The sequence below is a fragment of the Rhipicephalus microplus genome, chromosome 9 (genome assembly GCF_043290135.1).
Source record: "Rhipicephalus microplus isolate Deutch F79 chromosome 9, USDA_Rmic, whole genome shotgun sequence".
Classification (NCBI taxonomy): domain Eukaryota; kingdom Metazoa; phylum Arthropoda; class Arachnida; order Ixodida; family Ixodidae; genus Rhipicephalus; species Rhipicephalus microplus.
The window spans coordinates 85,708,867-85,729,368 of NC_134708.1; the positions used below are offsets into that span (position 1 = coordinate 85,708,867).

Sequence of the window (20,502 nt, forward strand, 5' to 3'; positions counted from 1 at the left end):
ATATATGAAAATTCGAATATTTGCACAATCCCAGTTCTTTGTTCTTTATGCTTGAAGGTAAGTTCATCTGAGCCTGCTTGTCCTAAACTGATTACCACACACACAAAAAAGTTGGGAATGCAACAGTCCATAATTGACACTGTCAATAACAGCAAAAATAAAGTTAAATCTTTATTTGACACGGCAACTACTCATAGTACTTCTCAGATATTCAAACAAACTAACAGACGGGCAAACAAGTATATAAATAATTAAGTAACACTCTCAGAAACATGCTAAGCACATAAATATGTGTGATAGTTAGAGGTAAATTAAAAAAATTAGCAGTGGCTTAGCTCGGCTATGACAGGGTATACATAGGGTGAGCTGCGGATGGATGAAGGTACGGACCAGCGAGCAAGCACACGCGAGTCACGGGCCAGCCCGCAAGTGACGCGTCACTCCAGGAGCTTCCAGGCCTTCTCCGTAGCGCCAGCTGTGCACCGTGTGACGTCACAGCTCCTCGGGCATTCGCAACAAGGCTCTCGATAAGCCACACGAAACTACTCAAACTCTGCCAGCGTGGCTTATGCTACAAAAACAGTGAAAACTGTGCGATTTCTTAGTTAAAACGTAGTCTTCAAACTTAGGCTATGGCCACAGCTAGAACTCTGTTTTTTTTTTCTTTTTGTGTCTCAGTTCCATTTTTTGAATTTATGCTAGATTATTAAATGCTTTTTTCATATACTCCTTTCACATAACAAATTCAATTTAAAGATGAATAGGAGATGGTGGTGCACCCACTCGTGCCCGATGTTGGCAACTTAGTAGCGATGCTGAAAGAAACAGTAAGAGAGTCGAAGGCACACTGCAGAGTGCCAAAACATAATGTTACAAGTGCTTAACCTACATACTTCGACCAATGACGAGCAACAAACTGCTGTATCACTAGCAGGGGCTCGCCATCGGTCGCTTGGCTGCACTTTCTGGGTACCTTGCCAACCACGAAAACGTGAATACGTGACTGGGTATTCAACCCATGACCTCACATTCAGCAATGAACTGCCTTAGAAACAAGTCCATGATGACTCTATCGATACTTGCCTAAACAGCCCTACCAAAACTCTAGGCACCTGCATCCTCAAGCTTGGTCCTGCAGAATGGACAGGCATTGGTTTGAAGGGTGTGCATCTCAAAATCATCGCCGTGAAACACCTGCAAAGAGGACACAGTAAAACTAGTTAATTTGACAGTCGTTGATTCGGAAAACCGAGTCATTCTGACGTTTCCTTTAGTCCCAGCAAGCAAATGTACTACTTAGTGGCATCAAACTTTCATTAATTCAGTCATATTATTCCCCAACCTGGTTAATTCAGATGATGTTAGGAGCGCATTAAGCGTGAAGCACCGCTAATTTGCGATGCGAAGAAACGATGACTGTTCACAGACAGCCCATCTCTACCAGAGTGCATTTGCTGCATCTCTACCACAGTGCAATATACACTCAAACCTCGATATAACAAACCTGGTTATAATGAAATACTGGTTGTAACAAAGTAAATGAAAAATGGTCTTCTAATAGATACAGTATTAAGAATAGACCTTTATAATAAATTTTTGGGTATAAAGAACTTATTTTTGTATAATATGCAACTTTGTTATAATGAGGTTTGAGTGTTATTAGGCATGTCCCTAAACTTATTTGGCAAAGTATCAGTTGGGTGTGGTGGAATACAAGAACCTTTCACCTTGGCACAACTTGGACACGACACCACCACCACATCCGGCACGACATTTCTGTAGAAGCGGCAGCGCAAGGGTTCAGGCTGCTGGCAGATGACGACATCGCGGGGTCCCAGCATGGCCAGCCCTTCACGATCCAGAATCACTGGTACACCACCGGCCTCTTCTCCTGCTTCCTAAAGGAAAAAAAAAAGAAACACGCCCAACATGCATCACTACAGGTAACAATAGGCGAGCATTCCTGGGCAATGACTTAACCTTTGAGGTGTTTTGTACATGTACACACCTTCTTTTGCTGTTTGTGTTGAATAGTGGCTAAGACAAACTAATATATACAAATGTTTGGATGAATAAACCTTGTGCGTAATAGATGCGTCTTCGTTCAACTTCATTTTGAAGTGCACAGCTTTATACAATGACTTTGCTGACGGCACTACGATTGTTCTACAAGTGGTATGGCACATTGCTTTCAATGGGCCACAACAAAAGCATAATTTTTCTTAATTGAAATTAATACAACCGAAAGTGAAATTGCACTAAACAGTGTACCAGTAAAATACAGGCGAATAGGAAAATGGATACGAGGTCCTCTCTTTATAAGAGGCTGCGCTTTTTCAATAGATCTTTCAGCTTTGTTCTATTGGAAATAATCTATTTGTCGAAAAGTTTCAGGCAAGATCTGTAATATCATGAGCGAGATGGAAATTTGTACATTTTACGAAAAATTCAGAAGAGTTGGCAGGTATACTATTATGTCAATTTCAGGGGCTTACTTTGCCACCTTCCTCCCCAGAGTCACAGAGCCCCCCTCCCTCTGCCTATCATGTTAATTTATGAGGCCATCTTAGCCCCCCCCCCCTCCCTCTGCTCCCATCCATGTGCATGCCTATGTCTACGATCTCCTTTTTTTCACCTTTACTAGATCTGTGTTTCTGTATACTTTTTCTTTTACAGCAGTACGTATATTGCTTTAGAAGCGATGTACTCTTCCATCATCTGCTGCTAATAGTAGCTTAATCGAGGGTCCCATCCTTGTCTATTACTTTGTACTATCATTTGTATACTTTATGCTTTGTAATTAGCATGTGGTGTAATCATAAAACTGATTGATTGACTGATCAATCATTTTATCGCTGAACAACCGTAAGTCTGGCTTCACTGCAGAGTTTTTTTGTTTTGTGGGTGAGCTTACAGTAGATAAGCAAAGCTATGAAAGAAAAACAAACATTATAGGTATGTTTGTATCATGATGTCAAATTTAACTTGAAGTACTTTTAAAAAATTATTATCATTCTAGTATCAAGCCAATAACAACCTTCTCACACCTGTTGATAAAAGGTTTCTATGCTAGCACCTGGAATCTCGCACCTGCATACAAGCCTACACCACTAAATATGCTGAGCTTACCTCTAAGTTGGAGAGCTGGAAAGCAAAAGGGTCTTCATCTCCGGCATCACCATGATTTATTTGAAGTGTTTCAAACCCTGTTTGGGAATCAATCAATAATGTACATTACAACCTTAAATTTTTGTCAGACTAATACCATAGGCACTATTTAAACATCACAAAAGCACATCCTTACAGTGCCCATTCAACCAAACTAAGGCAGCACTTATTCATATAAGGCAGCACTGTTCAAGTGAAGACAAAATTCCAGCTGCACACACTGGGACTTGTGTTCAATGCTATAGAATGGAGATCGAATCTGCATTCTTAGTGTCATAGTCCTTATATGCACTGTTTCTGGAAATGTCTGAAGCAACAATTGTTTGGTTAACTGTGTCACAGGAAAGCTCACTTTACCACTATTAAAAGGGCCAATAGGACTCTTCTGAGCGCTTGAATTCAGCAGCGGCATTCTCACTAATAAACTATTTCAATTCACAAGTAGACACGATAAAATTTGAGCCCTTCAGTGCTTGTATACTACGTTTTGTGTGACACCAGCAGTATAAGTAGCAACACTTTTTTTTAAGTGTTTAGCAACACGTATACTCTGCATAAGCTGCACTGTGTTAACAAGAAGCATTGTCATAATATACTACATATCATAGTTGGTACATTACTATTACACCCAAACCAGTAAATATGGTAATGCGGTAAACAACACTTCTGGCTCGGTGTCGTGTTTGAATACAGCAGAAAAATTCACTAAAGCTGCATTATGCAAGTATGCTGCATTTGCTTGCTGGTGCAAAGAAGTTGATTAACACACACATATGCCCAGCAGCATTATACGAGTGTGCCTGGTTTTTTCTCATATAGTCATGCAGTACAAGAATGTTTTGAACAAAATGTGCCAGAGTACCATGGCACAGTACATAACTAAGTGCTGTCATTTACAGGTATTAGGTGCTTTCATACACAGTACTAAGTGCATTCACAGTATTAATTAATACTTGATTATTCCACAGCATTCATCAAGATATAATTATCCACAGTAATAATTAAGTGCTGTAATTCCCAGCAGCATGTTACTGGAACTGGCATCACAGTAGCGTGCAGTTGCAGCTATATCTGCAAGGTCTTTTTTTCCCGAGTAAGCACGTTTGTCCCGAGTTCCTATCAAAGGGGCCCAGCAAGACTTCTTTTAACATGGTAAAAATACACAGCCAATCGGCAATCAAGGCTCCTGCAAAGAGGCGAGCCAAAAATTGTAGTGCAGCATGTGACAAAAAACTCACTATTGAGTTTCGAAGACAAAAAATCGCTCGCTCTTCTCTCGACAAATGGTGCCATAGGCTAAACATTCACTGCATCATGAGCATGATGTCTACGGCCAGTGGCTGATCTGAGCAAAACGAGTTGCGCAGTTTACTACTTTTGCCACTAGGTGCCCCAACATGCATGCACTGCGCTATGGTCTATTGTGCTAGGATTACACATGATATAGAATTACACCAGTGCGCTGATGGCCACACTGAAAGTGAGCAGCACATCTTAAAAAAGAAAGAAAGAAAAAAAAATGTTCTCAATGTAATGTCACGTGCTGATTTGAACATAGCTACTTCTCGCATCTTTGTAATCGTCCCCCCAAGGACTATTGGATAGATCATTTGTGCAAATTCCCTGTGGAAAGGACACTGATGGCCGTGGGCAGAACTGAATTATTTTCTGAGAAAATTACACGATACGAATGAAACTTGCGCAGTGTAAATCACTCGCACATACCACTGATGATCTGTTGGCTCGGTGACTTTGGCCTGTCTTTCTTCGGCTCCTTCATCACCCTTGCCTTGCCTTCGAGAATTTCGAAGGCTTCGGCGTCCGAGATTCCCTCAGCCAAAGTGAACTCCACTAGGGGTAGGACCTCTGGATAAGGGGTGGGTCAGAACAAATGTGCGCAAGACCAGATCAGAAAGAGCTTCGGAGAATGAGTAAGCATCACTGAAGCCACTTCTTTGAACTGGCCCGACGTCATATTCGCAGCAGAGCCGCCAGCTCTGTTTTCAATAGGCAAATTCGTGCTTCTTTTATCCCAAGTTATCTGCCACCTTTTTTTTATTATGCACATCTTCTTCAGCAAATTTTGTTAACTTGCCACTCACATTTGCTGGTGGCATGTTTGTCAATCACTTCATGTAGCTGTGCGGTGGAAGTAAAGCGTACATTATTCATGCCCTATAAAAGGCGCAATGAACAGAGTGAAGACTACAATGCATACCATGTTAAAAAGTAAATATATGCTTTCGCTTATAATCACACATAATTTTTAAGTGAAAAAAATCACAGCATATCCACGAAGTGAATGATCATGAAGCGTCGCCAGCCGTGCTTCCGTCCGTCCGTTCTCGCTTCTGTCCGTCCATTAATGCGTCCGTCCGTCTGTCCATGCGTCCATCCGTCCGCGCGCCTATCCATCCGTCCGTCTGCTAGTCTGTCTGTTCGTCCGTCCGTGCGTCTATCTAGTGAATACTCTAAATACCACCATCTCTCATCTCGCATCCCCTGTGGCACACACCCGCCCGCTCTAGAGTGGGTATGTGCCACCAGTGGCTACGTACTACTGCATACATACAAGGGATGGACAGATCCACGCCTTAAGGAGCTTCGCCCCTAAATATAACTAAAACTATTTTTTTACCTTCCCTTTTGATCTGAGTGACCTTTATGTTATAATTAATTACCATCGAATATTAATAATTCGAACTCAAAGGGGCCCGAAAATTTGTTCGATTAAAAGAAGTTTGAAATAATGAAAGCTAAATGAACGGAGGGCTCACCATGCATTGGCGTATGTGCATTGAGCAAACACACGAGGGGGAAGTTTCAGAAGATTTACATCTATTCACAAATCACAGGATATCCGTCATCAATTGAAGTAATCGGTGATGCACGTCTGCACACATTTGCCTTGCAGCGAGTCAATCAATTTCACATGCAGCTTGCAAATCATATCTATTCCGGCTTCAGCAATCTCCTAGTAAGAGAAGTTGGGCGCGGCAATGTCCAGTGCCGACACTCTTTAAAGATGACGACAACGACTGCGTCTCCACTACTACCCTCTGCGTCGTAGCCGCAACGTCGCCATCTTTCCTATCCCGTCCTTACTTCCGTCATTCTCTGTCGTTCGCTGTCCCTGCGCCTCGCTCTCTCCCTCCTCTCTTTCTATCTCTTTATCTTTTAATCCTATCCTTTTAATCCCTCCTTTACTCCCCATCTCTCTTGAGATACTGTTGAGGTGTCCTCCCCCTGGGAGACAGTTACGGGGCTCACTTTTCTCTTCTTTTCATTTAAAATCACTCGCGCAGCATATGACGAGAAAAGAGGGGCAACTCCATGCAGAGAGAAGCAGATCGGCATTTGAGAGATAACTAACACTCCACAGCAGCTTTTTTTTTTGCTCTTTTCGCACGCGTCGTTGAAAAGAGAAGGGTTTATGTGGCAGGAACAGGAAAGGGGCAAGCGTGGCACCAGTGCTTGAGAGAGAGCCAACACTCCACCACAGCTTTCTTTCTTTTTCCTCTCTCTCTTTGTGCACAACGTTGAAAGGAGAAGGGTCTCCACGTGGCAGGGACGGAAAAGGAAGAAGCGTGGCGCAGGCGCGTCACAGATCGGCACTTGAGAGAGAGCAAACATTCTGCCGCAGCCTTTTCTTTCCTTTTGTTTTTTTCTTGCGTGCAGTGTTGAGGTGTAGGAGGAGCTGCTGTGGGATTGGGCATGGTGCTGAGAGCATTTTCGGAGCGCGGAGCTGCTGTGGGATTGGGCGTGGTGCTGAGAGCATTTTCGGAGCGCGGTATGTTCAAATTAACTATTGCAAGTGCTTCCGCGTTCGAACTAAAAGGCGTTTTCGCCCGTTGGAATAAATATAGCTTTGACGGGACCTCAGCGCGAGTTCGAACTAACCGGAAGTTCGAATTAAGCGTGTTCGAATTAATGAGATTTGGATGTATTATATTGAAATATATCTTTAAGAATGAGAATTATTGAATAGCCACTAGTTTTTAGACGGTTTTCTATGTCTTACTTCGGTGGCATCTGGCAAGTCTACTCTGCAATCACAATGCGCACAAGAGAATGGCACAGTCCAACAAGTGACATACGATAAATGTAACAAATAATGACTTATGTCTTGCTATGATGTGTAATCACTCCTGAATAACAACTGCATGAGCAAAATGTTTTCAAACTATGTTTAACCCTAGTTACATGTTTTCGTTCTCTCAAATTTCATTTGAATACTTTTTTGAAGGTGAAAAACCTGGAGGCACTGCACCGACCAAAGTAAAAGTTAACAATAAAAACAGAAAAAAAACGTTTTGGCTTCCACACGGAAGCCTAGTTCACAGTGAAATGAAAACATGTGTAAAGCAATTCGCCTTATGCATGTTTCAATATATCCCGCAGGCAGCACGCATATACTGACGGCAGATTACCATCGCTCCTGTTAAAAGTGCGCAGAGTGGTTTGTATCACGAGTGACTCAAGATAAAGACGCCGTGACAGCCCTTTTGAACGGCACCTCAAACAGCACATTTACGACGTTAACAAATAAAATGTTACATTCAGTGCCTTGGCTGAGCATGTGTCAGGTGGTCACACAATCGATTGCGGAAAGGCCTGTGTTCTCGCTAGAAAAAAAGGACTGTCACGACATCTTTATTTTGAGTCAATCGTGATACAAACCATTCTGTGCACTTTTAACAGGAGTGATGGTAATCTGCCGTCAATATATGTGTGCTGCCTGCATGATATATTGAAACATTCATAAGGCGAATTGTTTTACACATGTTTTCATTTCACTGTGAACTAGGCTTCCGTGTGGAAGCCGAAACGTCTTTTTTTTCTGTGTTTTTTCTTTTTAAGTGTTTATTTTGGTTGGTGCAGTGCTTCCAGGTTTTTTACCTTCAACCATGTATCATCCCGACCAGACGGGCTTCTGTCCAACTTTAAACTTCTTAATATGTTTGTGCAAAATGCTCTTTTATTTTTGCAGGATGTTTGAGTGCCCCCCTCCATCTACGTAAAATGCCTCTGCGGCAATGTATTAGTATTCTGCAAATAATGCTCTTTGTGTATGTCACCCACACATAATGAGCCCCTTGCTTACTCCAAACTGGCTTTGTTTCACCCGAATCTGCACCGACTTCACAAGCATGATCCAGTGGGAGCTAAACTGCGTTGCATCCTGTAAGCAAATGCAAGGGATAACCCTTTTTTTTCCATAATAGCTGCAGCCGATAAGGAACTTGCACATGTGTTTTCAAAATGATGTTCAAAAAAATAAAAAATTCCAGCCAGTTCCATCATGCCACCGCAGAGTTAAGCTGTCACCCCTTTTGTCTGGCTCTCAAGTTCTGGTAAAGTTTATTTTAAAGTGACCCTGCGATGCTTTTTCTTTTGCATACACAGTAACAGAAGTTATTAGCCTTCAAACTACAAAACCCCAGAAGAGAACGAGAAAAAAAAACATTCCCTTTTGCATTTTACTCCCCCACTGACATCGAAGGCTGGTAACAATTATGGCGCGCCTCCTACAGAGACATACCAGACAACTCACCACATGGTGGCTGTCGGGCAGCGCTCCTACAGACATTTTGCAATTGCAAATTTTCATATTTAAAAAGAGAAATCCTTTTCCTTTTGTATATGAGGGATTATAAAGAGTGATTTTATAATTTTTAGTGTATAACAGTGTGACCTATTCGAGACCATATGAATATTACGTGCGACCTGTCCCGTCAAACCAATCAAAATGTGATGAAATGTTACTTCTGATCACAAAAATAGCCTTTGAATGTCACTCGTTAGAAAACGGTGTGGTTTCTCTCTTGAAGTAAAATTACAGCAGCTTTTTTTTTTTGGCATTGCTAATTGTGCAATGATATCAGTGCACTCCACAGTTCAAGCAGTGAAAACTATATGCTTAATATGTCGCAGGGCTTCTTTGAGGATTTATTCTTTGCTTCTTGGTTCTTCAGGTTCAGGCATGTGAATTTCACGCAATTCCATTCGCAGCTGTGTGTGGACTCTACAGCAGCACTTCAGAGTGTTTGTTGCATATTTCACCCGTTCATTCATTTAAAACTTCTATCTCGGCTGCGTTGGAACTCGAGCAGCATTTCAAGCACTGCTGCTGTGTATGACGTGCGGCCACGCCCGTAACATTCCACCATGGCCACGACTCTCATAGTACTGTGTGCGACAGCAGACGATGCAGCTTTGTGTGTGTGACTACTCTTAAATTGACCATATTTTCGCAAACACCATTTGTTGTCGTCCTCTCACACCCTCCCCTTTTCCGAGTAAGCATACAACAGTGCGTGTCACGGTCTCCCCCTCCAAGTTAGCTTTACCCTCCATTCCCAAGACTCATGACTTCTATGAGATTACTTTTACTACTACTACTACTACTACTACTACTACTACTACTACTATAATGACAATGGTGGCAGCAGCTGACTAGGTCAGCTTTGTCGTAAAAAATGCCATGAGTTACACATTAAAACAACGTTTGATTCCATTGTAATTAAAAGTACCCATTAAACTTTATGTAAGCATATAACTTTCATAATTTATTTTTTCTCCCATGTCTTGAAAAATAAGGAACAAAAGTGTCTTAATGAGTTTTTCAATATCAACAGCTTTAGAAACAGCAGTATGTGGAGTTTGTTTGCCTACCAAAAGCGATGAAAGAATGAACGAATGGTTGGCTGCAGTTCACACAGCAACGGCCACGTTCGTTTACGAGAGGATTGGTTGAGGAACAGCGGTAGCAGAGAGGCAATAGGTCCTGCATTGAAGGGCAAGGTCAGCCAGAGAGACAAGATAAGACTTTGTGAACCCTGAATTACTATTTCACTGTTGTGACTTTAACAGCGTAGGTTCCATCAACAGACAAAATGATTCAGCGACCTTGAAATGATTACTTCAGCAACAAGGCAGAATTATAAAGGGTGTCTCATAAAAGCTGAGCCCAAGAGACTCAGTTGTAATCCTGATGCTACATTAGAAAAGTTAGCATTTGTCGCGGTGGTCTATAGTGGTCATGGTGCTTGATCGCTGACCCAGAGTTCCAGAAATCAAATCCCAGCTGGGGCGGTCACATTTTTGATGCAGGCGAAAATTTTCAAGGCCGGTGTGCTTAGTAGGTGCTTAGTGCCCTCCTCTATAGTGTATCTCATAATCATATCATGGTTTTACAATTATTATTATTAAAAAGTTTTGGACAAGGCTGGGTAACGTAAGAGCAGGTGGGCACATACGCTTGTCCCGACTAGGCTACGCTTTTACCTTTTCGCCCATCCCTCGATGTTTCTCAGCCTTTTTCTTTCTGCCACTTCTCTACACCTGTAGGCAAACCTCGATTATAACAGCTCTGCCATAAAAAACTCCTACAGTGCGTACATGCCACAGAAATTGTGCAAATCTTGCTACTTGGTACACTGGTCCACTAAATGTCAGCAAGAAAACACAAGGGCGATAAACACTGATTAGAGTCTGTACACTGCAGCATGCATGGTGATTTAGGGCATGTCGTTTCATGATAATGATCATTTTTCATTTACGACATATGGCGAACATAAACCGTGACAGCTCTGCACTAAAATGAGTTTGTACAGTTGAATTGGCAAAGAAATATCACACGATCCCCAGGCTCAGGCAATGATGAAGCAATGAAAGCTTTGTGTCTCGTGATTTACCTCCGGTGCAGCCAAAACTGATAAATAGCACGATAGTATTGCAAGTACATCTTTTCGATAACTAAAACTTGTAGAATTTAAGCAACATTTCTATTTAAAAGCAGTTATTGGACATCTTGCATTGCTTTTCAGTGAATACGCACGCATCTATAGTTGGTAAATAGCCATTTGATGGATGCGTTGGATGATCCTCCTATTATCAGTGCCCGGCAGGCTGACAGCAGTCTGTTGCTGCAACAAAAGAATAGCTATGGAAATGCGATGTATACGATCTTTGTGTAAAACTCCTATGAAAGTTTAATAAAAAGTAACAAGTGATGTGACACCTCAAGTTACCGAAACATGTCAACATAAATCACCCATAAAAGTACCAAAATGGTAATAAGCATGTTTCTAAATTACCGAAAAAGTAACGCATTACCAGGAATGGCATTACCGACAAAACTGCACAGAGTGGACTAAAAAAGCTCCACGGTAAAACATGTCCATTGCTCAGTTATTGCAAGTTACATTTTCCCACATCTTTACTACGTACATGAAAAGCAAGCCCGCCTTTCAGTGCAGACTTACTTGGGCATCGCTGAAGGGCTTTGATCGGACTGTCAGCGCAGCAAGGTCCAACGTGTCCCTGAATCGGAGTGGCACGTGGAGGTTCTGTAGCCGCTCGTAGCAGTGTCGGGCAAGCCGATGGGCGCCAAGGTTACGGCTCTGCTTGGACAGAGCATATAGCACGCCACTGTGTTGCAAGTGCATTAAGGATACAAGTCGTGTTGCGATCCCTGCGCTTTACAGAATACACTGCTCCTGACACTAGTGCACGACAGACATGAAAACTTGCAGACAATTCTATCATGGAAAAACAAGGGAGAAATGCCAGCACATGTTGGAATTATAAAAATATTGAAAGAAGGAACACTAGTAAACTTTGTTGCAGAAAATTTGCAGGTGCTCAACACCCAAAACAAATGTCCATTAGAAATTTAGAGATCAATTTGGTATGCTACTTATATAAAAAATCTGAAGGGGTGCTTTTTTTCTATTGCTGAATTAAAAATTTGATCTCCTAAGCATAAATGGTTATAAATTTTATTAATTCAGCAGCATTAGCATAATGACACCTACAATACTGACTGTCACTATACATTGCATCAATGAGTGAGTGCTCTTGGCTGCAAGCATTAGTCAATGACTAAGCAGGTCTTAAACATTAGGCTTCGAAGAAGTTACCAGAGCTCAATTTGTAATTTTTTTAAAGATCGGTTAGACTCAGACTATACTCAAATATGCAATCTTACAATGCAATTGATATTAACATGACGATTACAATCTGCGCATAGCAAAGCTGCAGAAGCTCACAAGTTGCATGTAGTAGTGATGGGCTCTACATGTAAGACCACGCAGATACGCATAGAATACAAAGATGGCATGAAAGAGGCTTGAAAAATGTCATGCTTCTCATGTAGCAATAGCATTAATGCTCAGCCATGCTAGCAGCTTGGCGCCTCACTGTGCACTATTTGCCGTACCGAGGCTACGAAGTGTGCAGGTGCTTTTCCTTTTAGTGCGTGTAAAGTTTCTCTTGCCATTGGATGTCATGCAGAAAACGAGTCTGAGACCAATATTCTCAAGAAGCTTCCCATTTTAGTTTGGATACGTCATTTCTTGGTTATTTTGAACTACTTGTAAGGTTCAGTTCAAATTGAACCACCGTACCAGTTGCAGGACAGTTAGTACCATTCGAAAATGGCAATATCGGTTCGTAATATGGTTAAAAGAAATGCTAAAGTGAAGCGTTAACCATGGTCGAAGGGTCACAGCTTTGGGCTTCCATGTTGCACTAAATGTTTTCAGGGCAAACCATCAAAAATGTAACAGTCTGAGCACTCACTTTTCTGCACATGTCGATGTTGCTCTCAATGCCGCAAAAACAGCCAGAAGCGAACACACAACATTTGAGCAATGCAATGAGCTTTAGAAAGTTCATGCCTTTCGAAGGATACACGAGTGAAACACCCCGTATTGACTGATGAATGAGCTGGTGGAACAGATAGCGAGACATGTTGAACAGGGCTTCGGGCAGGTATGCCGTGAACGGCTCCTCCTAATGGAGAGACGATGAAAAGCAGTCAATTCAAGTCCTGGCTAGTCCTAGTAGGATCGAATGTTGACGTGACGTTGCCGCAATATGACAAAGAACGTTGTGGCAACATTGCACACTACTCGCGAGTTTTTGCATCACAACACACTTCCTCAATCAATTCAAATTTGAAGATATCAAATTTGAATTGTTTACTTCTGTTTATTTTTAATTAGAACTATTACAGTTTCAGTTATGTATACTTTCAATGGGACCTGCACTAGCCTTTGGCTGTGGGACCATACAGTTTGTGCTTATTTTGTATAGGATATGAGTACAATAAAAATCATTCATTCATTCATTCATTCATTCATTCATTCCTCATCTTTAATGTAAAAGAACCTTTCTTGGGTGGAAAATATTTTAGCAAATGCAGAAGAAGATAAGTGAGGGTTGTAGACACCACAGCCTTATTTGCTTCTTCGCAATAATGCCTTGCACATAATTTCATCAACATGCCCAGAACACATTTAAAGTGCTTTTCGGCAAAGAACAGAGTCTGCAAAGTTAACCACAGTTGGGATGCATCTGAATGAACCTCTGGTACCTGTTAATCTTTTGCAAGAATTGCCATAAAAGAAGCACAATTTCAATTTGTTTTCATTTTTCTGGCTTCCGCCAAAAAAAATTCCACAAACAACATCCATTATTCACAGGGAAGCCGCACCAAATTAAATCATCAGAGTTATGTTAGGACACTGCCAAAAATGCCACATGTACATTATAAGGCAGCTGTCAAAAAGAAAAGACACCGTGCGAGATTGAAGTTTTAATTTTATCAGGTGTGAACCAGTACAGCATGCAATTTTCCAGAAAATAGCAAAACAAACAAGAATTGCTCACAATATAACGGTGAATGTTGTGGTAAATGTAGTAGACATCGGCCAGATCCTGAAGTTTCGCTGAGCGGCTTATTAGTGCTTCCTGGCTAGCAGCATCACCTGGAAATGCAAAAAGAAAAGTCCATCGGCTTGAATGTAAAATTGACTCCAACACCTTCTAGCACATGTGCTTTTGTAGTGAGGCCCCAAGGCTCTAAATTATCAGCCCTGTGTTAACTTGTAAGACTTCAGATTCATTTAAAGAATGTATAGGCATATTTTCTTGAAAATATAAAAAATCAACATCACCGAGTACAACTTGCAGCACCTTTACAGGATAACAATAGTTAAAATGACATTTTCTGAAACTATAGACAGTACTTTTCAAAAATAGGATCAATATAAAGAAAAGCAGATAATTGTGCAATTTCATTTTATCAGCCTTAAATAGTTTTACAACGTATGGATGTGCAGTAAAAATTACACGCAACATAATCCTCTCGTTGAAAAGTGAGATAATTATGGCATCTAAGCTAGTGGCATTGTTATATTTTTACTCTTGTTTATTACCACCTTTATATCTAATAAACAATATAAGGTAGCGATAAAAGCTACTGAAAATAATGTGATATCAGTACACAACCTTTTTTTTATGTAGTGAATTCAGTTGGTTTTATTGTCTACATAAAAATACTATGCAATTGCGGCATTAAACTTCAAAAAAAATTTTCTCAACTAAGACAAAACGTACTTGGATTATAAAATTGCTCTCCGAAAAGTTGATACGACTTCCAATCGTACGCGCGTTCCTGCAAATTTTTTTTTTGAACACCTTATGCTGTCACAGACGTCTCAACATAAGGCAAAAGTAACGTTGTGTCCACCTTCAGACTTTTATTTTGGAGCCTATTCACAAAACAGATGCAAAACAACCAATTTAGCAAATAGTACGTTTTATGGTGAGTTTTATAAAAATAATTCCTGCATTTGATCAACAATTGTCTTTTGTACTAAAATTCTCGAAAACACTACTATTTACTTAACATTACGAAGGTGCTATGGAGTAGTAAATATAAAGGTATTATAAGAGAATGACCTATAATGAAACCACGATGCTCAAAAAACACAAAAAAGAAAGTATTGAAAGAATGCCTGGAAAGACTGATTAATAGTCAATTTTTTTGTACCTGGTTTGTTAAACATTTTGTGAATTCAAATAGAGCTCACATATTCTAAAAACTTTTGTTGCTCAAATTACTTAGGGGAAATAATGTACAACTAAGATGTATATGTGTGTGACTTTCTTAAAGTTCTTTAGAGAAATTGATTTTTGTCGAGCACCACGATTGGTACTATTGGCGTGACCCATACACACTCGAACCCTTTATAAGAGAGACTGATCTAATAAACTGGGTATTAGACACACCACATGCCTACACTGCAATAAGGGTTGATAAGAAAATGCATACATGGCATCCAGCTTTAAGGGACACCTCATGTAAATTGCTAGAATTGCTTTCCGACTTATCTAAAGGGGCTCAAGTGTACTATGTTTGAACTATTCTGTTCAAAACTATGCAAACAAACCTTTATTCACTTTGAATTCACTTCAAAGCAATAATTTATTATCCACCGATCTGTAGACAATGTCTCTTGCTAAGAGAGAGGCTGGGGTGGGGGGTATGCAGAAAGTAAAAGAGAAACAGAAAGGTCGTCGAGGATTACGTTTGGATCGGCAGTTATCTTAGAGGCATATAACACTCTGCAAGCCCGACTGTCACCTGCTTTGAATCATCCTCTTTTAATATGCTGCCTCATAGTTGCACCTTTAGTAGCTGGTTTGAATGTCATAACATCAAGGCACAGATTCGCATTTTACTGCCTTTTGATCTAGAGTTATGAGTGGTTTATGCTGCCAAGGATGAACAACCAGTTGCAATACGGCGCTCACACTAATTTCCCTGTGTCAACTGTGTAGTTTTTACAATGCCACAACATGTGCAGTAATATGTTTGGAACAGTGGTGAACCATGTTGGCAATGTGAATTTGCCTAGTTGAACATTCTTTGTCGCAGTTTTCATGAATTATCATTCATTTGCGCCTTAGAAGAAGACTGAGTATCATGACTACTCCACAAACATTCTATCAGTGCATTTATAAAATATATTTTAGTTATCTATTATATGCATAATTAACCCTGTAGTATTAATGTAACCCAAGTATCAAATTGCCAACTGCCAACAAGTACTAACTAGCTTGATATGCCTTAGTTCTAAGTTTACATTTCTGTATCACTTTTAAGTAAAACCTCATTATTTCGAAGTCACTGGGGCTGTGGGAAATCTGCGAATTAAGTGGATTTCGAATTAACAGAAAATACAAAAAGTGGGGTGCAAAGAACTTGAAATTATTCAAAGTGTAATCAGAGCTGGTTGTTAGCAGCGCTGGCTAGTTTGCTGCTGTGAGGGATGTGTCTTCCAGCATTAAAGGGTCACAGTTTTGCGCAAACTAGAGGGAACGCCAAGACTCGCTACTTCAATTGCAAAAAAGAACAATAAAAACAAAACAAAAAAGGCGTAATCAACTAAAATGCGTGCCTGCGAAAAATAAAATGTCTTCACTGCAATACAGTAGTGACAAGCGGGTAGCGTGTTGCCTGCTCCTCGCTGCGTCAGCACGTCATGATGCAACTTTTCGCCCATACTTTCTAGTAAAATAAAAAAAATTGAGTAATAGACAGTGTGAAGAAATTCGCAATTTTTTGGCAGAAAACATGATCATTGAAGATTTCAAACAGAGTTTTCGAAGCAAGCATAGCAGGCAAGAACTCCTCCAGCAGTGCAAGTGCGCAAATTGCTGGTAAACAAGAGTCTGCATCCACTGTTCAGAAAGTCACTGTTTTGGAGTCTGAAGTGTCCGCTCTTGGAGACGCTCGGAACAGCCGTTGGTGAGTAGCCTCGGCCCCAGCTTGGCGTCGTGGTCTCGGTTCTGGCCTCTGGGCTCGCCCTCTGCAGATGCGCCATCGCAGCGAATCCCGCGAGCGCCAGACAATTCACCCTAAAACCTGCCAGGCTCACTTTACTATAATCCATAAAGCTGGCAGACGAGAGGGGGAAGAATTCACTACCTGCTCAAGTGATCGCGTCCCAAACCAGGCGGGGCAACCCTTTTACCTCCTGACCCAACCCGATACACACTCTTTGAAACAAGTCCTTTGGGACGCGTGTCTAAAAGACCATGTGAAACCACCTGGAACCTTTACGTAATCTCTGTCCTCAGGATAGCAAAGAGGTAGTCACATCTTATGTATTTGTCCCCATTCATATGGAGACAGGTACGTCGAAACGACCCTTACCCGCATGCAAACGTCCTCTGGCCCAAAAAACCCATCAGACTAAGTTTCCCTGAGGCAGTGCCTTCTGCAATCACAGCCATCTCAGGAAACGAGTCAGCATCCTTGCTGCCGAAGAGGGTGTGCACTGACAATGTGTTACCGCATCTTTTGTCACTTTCTGCAGCTTTATCGCTATACTCCATACAACTGACAGTTTGTTTCCAGACAGCTTGCCCATCCAAATCAGTACACCCTGATGGAAGTACCTCCGACTGTATACTCGATGCTTTGATGAGTGCGACTGTTCCTGCTGAGCTGAAGATGCTGCATCTGCCATGTGCCGAGAAATCAAATCATTTCGATTTTCAGCTAGGCTTGTGAACAACCAGCTGTAATCTCGAACTGGCCAACGACACAGTTATCACTATCCAGTTCAGCCGTGCATTCAATGTTTCTCATGCCAGGTATATTCTTTTTACAATAACTGTTTCCTGACCGCCGACACGTTTTGCCAGCAGAGTCTGAAGCTCACGCCTCTTTAATTGAACCTAAAGCAAAAGTATTTATATTTTATCGATACGCCTGTTTTCTTCCTTTGCCTCATGCTCTTTCGCTTCAGTCGGCCGCTTTTCCTCTTTTCCTGGCGCTCTTTAATAATTTCCATGATTCCTGAAGCTCGCTTTCATTTACTGCTGAGGCAAGTAATGCCTGAATGATCTGCAGTTTTTTTATGGCGTTCCCCATGTCCACTCCCAATTCCACGCATAGCAATAATAACTCAGGCTTGAGTAGTGAATTGAGGTCCATGACCACAAGCTCAGGCGTCAAACTCTTCTCCTGATCTATTCTCCATCGATATCACCAAGTGCAATTACGTAAATAGGCTGAAAATTGATGAAGAAAACCTGCCAGCTTCAAGCTTCAAATCTATCTTTAAAAGCCTGGCAAATCTTAAAGGGGAAAAGTCCGACACTCACGTTGCTGCAGTCATGGGTTCCGATGCATTGTCCCCACTTCAGCTGGCTGAAGTTGCAAAGTACAATACCGTCCCACTGCTGCCAACCAGTTGTTACGAAGAGAGAGGCCTCCAACAGTCTCTTGGGTAGTGTGTCGCGAGGGCCAACGCCAGGCAGGGAGCATCCAGGCAGTGGCAAGGCAGCCAGAAGGAAACAAAACATTTATGTTTACAACATATGTACAGAATGTAGATGAGGAAGCCGCTAGATCGGATGCCCTGGCCTATAAGAGGCCGGCGCATTTGATCTAGCGATGCCTTGGCCTCTCATAGGTGCCAAGACGCTCGAGGAGGAGTAGCGATGCCTCGGCCTCTTATAGGCACCGAGACGCTCGAGGAGAAGGGTGTAGCTACGTGCTTCCTACATATCCAGAGTCTCTGAGAGATGTTCCCAGTGTCTCAGGCGGACGCCGGTGTCCCTTGGAGGAAGGCTAGCAAGAGGGCGAGAGCACTGCACAACGCGAAACGCGTTCCACATGCTACTGCAGGCCAGTCGTGCGGTGGCTTCTAAGTAGTCTGGCTCCAGGTACTGCCTCTGGGAGCCTTTCAGCCAGTGGGCCACAGCACGTTTGTAACAATACGTATATTAAAATAGAGGTGTTGCACGTCGACAAAGGTTCAGACGCAGCTTGGCAAAATGTGCTTTATCAGGCAGGTCTGGCTAATGGCGAGCAGCGTGCGCGAGCTACTACTACAGCCACCGATCATCATCGTCTTCTTCATTACCAGCAGAGCGTCCGTTATTCAGATTCATTACAATTACTCCCCGCGAAATAAGGAGCCATTCTGGCGACCTATGGACAAGTAAACACGGGAGGGTCGTAGCAGGGCTTAAGTCTCGAGACGTGGACAATTTCCTGGCCACGACGACGTTGGTCAGAAGATGGTTCCAGTGGCTCAATGAGGTAATTCACTGGTGACGTTTTTTGTAGCACACGATATGGGCCGTGATACTTGGGGACCAACTTGGTAGAAAGGCCAGGTGTAGCAGAAGGGACATGCAGCCAGACGAGTGAACCTGGATCGTAGGAAGTAGTGTTATTTGATGCGTCATGGTGGTGCTTTAAGCATCCTTGGTCTTGGGTTGTGAACTATCTTGCCAGTTGGCGACATTCTTCAGCATATGTAGCGGCTTGAGACAAAGTCGTGGACTCTGAGGAGTCAGGTTTGTACGAAAGAATGGTGTCCATAGTGCAAGAAGGTTCGCGTCCATAAAGGAGGAAAAAAGGAGAGAACGCAGTAGTGCTTTGAATGGCGGTATTATAGGCGAACGTGAGAAACGGGAGCACTCGGTCCCAATTAGAGTGGTCTGACGAGATACACATAGAGAGCATGTCACCAAGGGTGCGGTTGAAGCGCTCTGTCATTCCATTGGTCTGGGGATGATAGGCGCTTGTAGCGCGGTGAACGACGTGGCACTCATGCAGCAATGCTGTGATGACGTCTGACAAGAATACGCGACCACGATCGCTTAGTAACTCCCGAGGTGCTCCATAACATAATACGATGTTGTGAAGAACGAAAGTCGCAACGTCTTTTGCTGTAAACGAAGGAAGGGATGAAGTTTCGGCATACCGCTTGAGATAGTTGACGGCAACTATGATCCAGCGGTTACCGTCAGCAGTGTTGGGAAGGGGACCATAGATATCGATGCCGACGCGGTCGAATGGTCGGGATGGGCATGGTAAGGGTAACAAGGTACCCCTGGCGTGATAAGGGGGAGTTTTTCGTCTCTGGCACGTCGAGCAGGCCTGAACGTATTGTCGTATAAAACGGTACATGCCACGCCAGTAATATTGGAGACGTATGCGAGAATAAGTCTTCAGGAAACCTGCGTGGCCACATTGGGGGTCGTCATGAAACGTGGAACAAATTTCGGATCACAGATGACGTGGAATCACGAGTAGCCACTGACGTCCACCGGGTGCGTAGTTGCGTCGGTACAGCACCTCGTCGCGAGTGGCGAAGTGCTCTACTTGCCGACGCAACGTGAGAGAATGGGGGGAAGTCGTCCGCCCAGCCAGGATGTCTAGAATCGAAGCAACCCAAGGGTCCTTGCGTTGCTCAGATGGCATGGTGATGGTGACCGCAGTGGCATCACAGGTTAGACTTTCGCAGCAGTCCGGGTCAGGGTGTAGGGGCGAACGGGATAGGGCGTCTGCGTCCGAATGTTTCCGGCCGGAGCGATAGATCACGCGAATATTATATTCTTGGAGGCGTAATGCCCATCGGGCGAGGCGACCGCTTAGATCCTTCAGTGACGACAACCAGCAGAGGGTGTGGTGGTCAGTCACGACGTCAAAAGGGCGCCCGTACACGTAAGGTCGAA

General features: G+C 42.6%; 1 protein-coding gene across 2 annotated transcripts in view; it reads right to left on the bottom strand.

Moving 5' to 3' along the window:
- Nucleotides 1-158: 158 nt before the first annotated feature.
- The window catches only part of LOC142771981 (intraflagellar transport protein 122 homolog), a 78,154-nt gene continuing 57,810 nt past the window's right edge, over nucleotides 159-20,502 (bottom strand). Inside the window, exons 20-27 of one of the 2 annotated variants that reach the window (XM_075874026.1) lie at nucleotides 13,846-13,943; nucleotides 12,866-12,966; nucleotides 11,436-11,601; nucleotides 9,844-9,955; nucleotides 4,894-5,034; nucleotides 3,130-3,206; nucleotides 1,728-1,898; nucleotides 159-1,194 (exon numbers count right to left, since the gene is read on the bottom strand). In XM_075874026.1, coding sequence (XP_075730141.1) covers nucleotides 1,105-1,194; nucleotides 1,728-1,898; nucleotides 3,130-3,206; nucleotides 4,894-5,034; nucleotides 9,844-9,955; nucleotides 11,436-11,601; nucleotides 12,866-12,966; nucleotides 13,846-13,943 — 956 coding nt within the window. In that variant the 3' untranslated portion in view covers nucleotides 159-1,104. Of the gene's footprint in view, nucleotides 1,195-1,727; nucleotides 1,899-3,129; nucleotides 3,207-4,893; nucleotides 5,035-9,843; nucleotides 9,956-11,435; nucleotides 11,602-12,865; nucleotides 12,967-13,845; nucleotides 13,944-20,502 lie in introns of those variants that run through there. The other variant, XM_075874027.1, reaches the window with a different exon arrangement.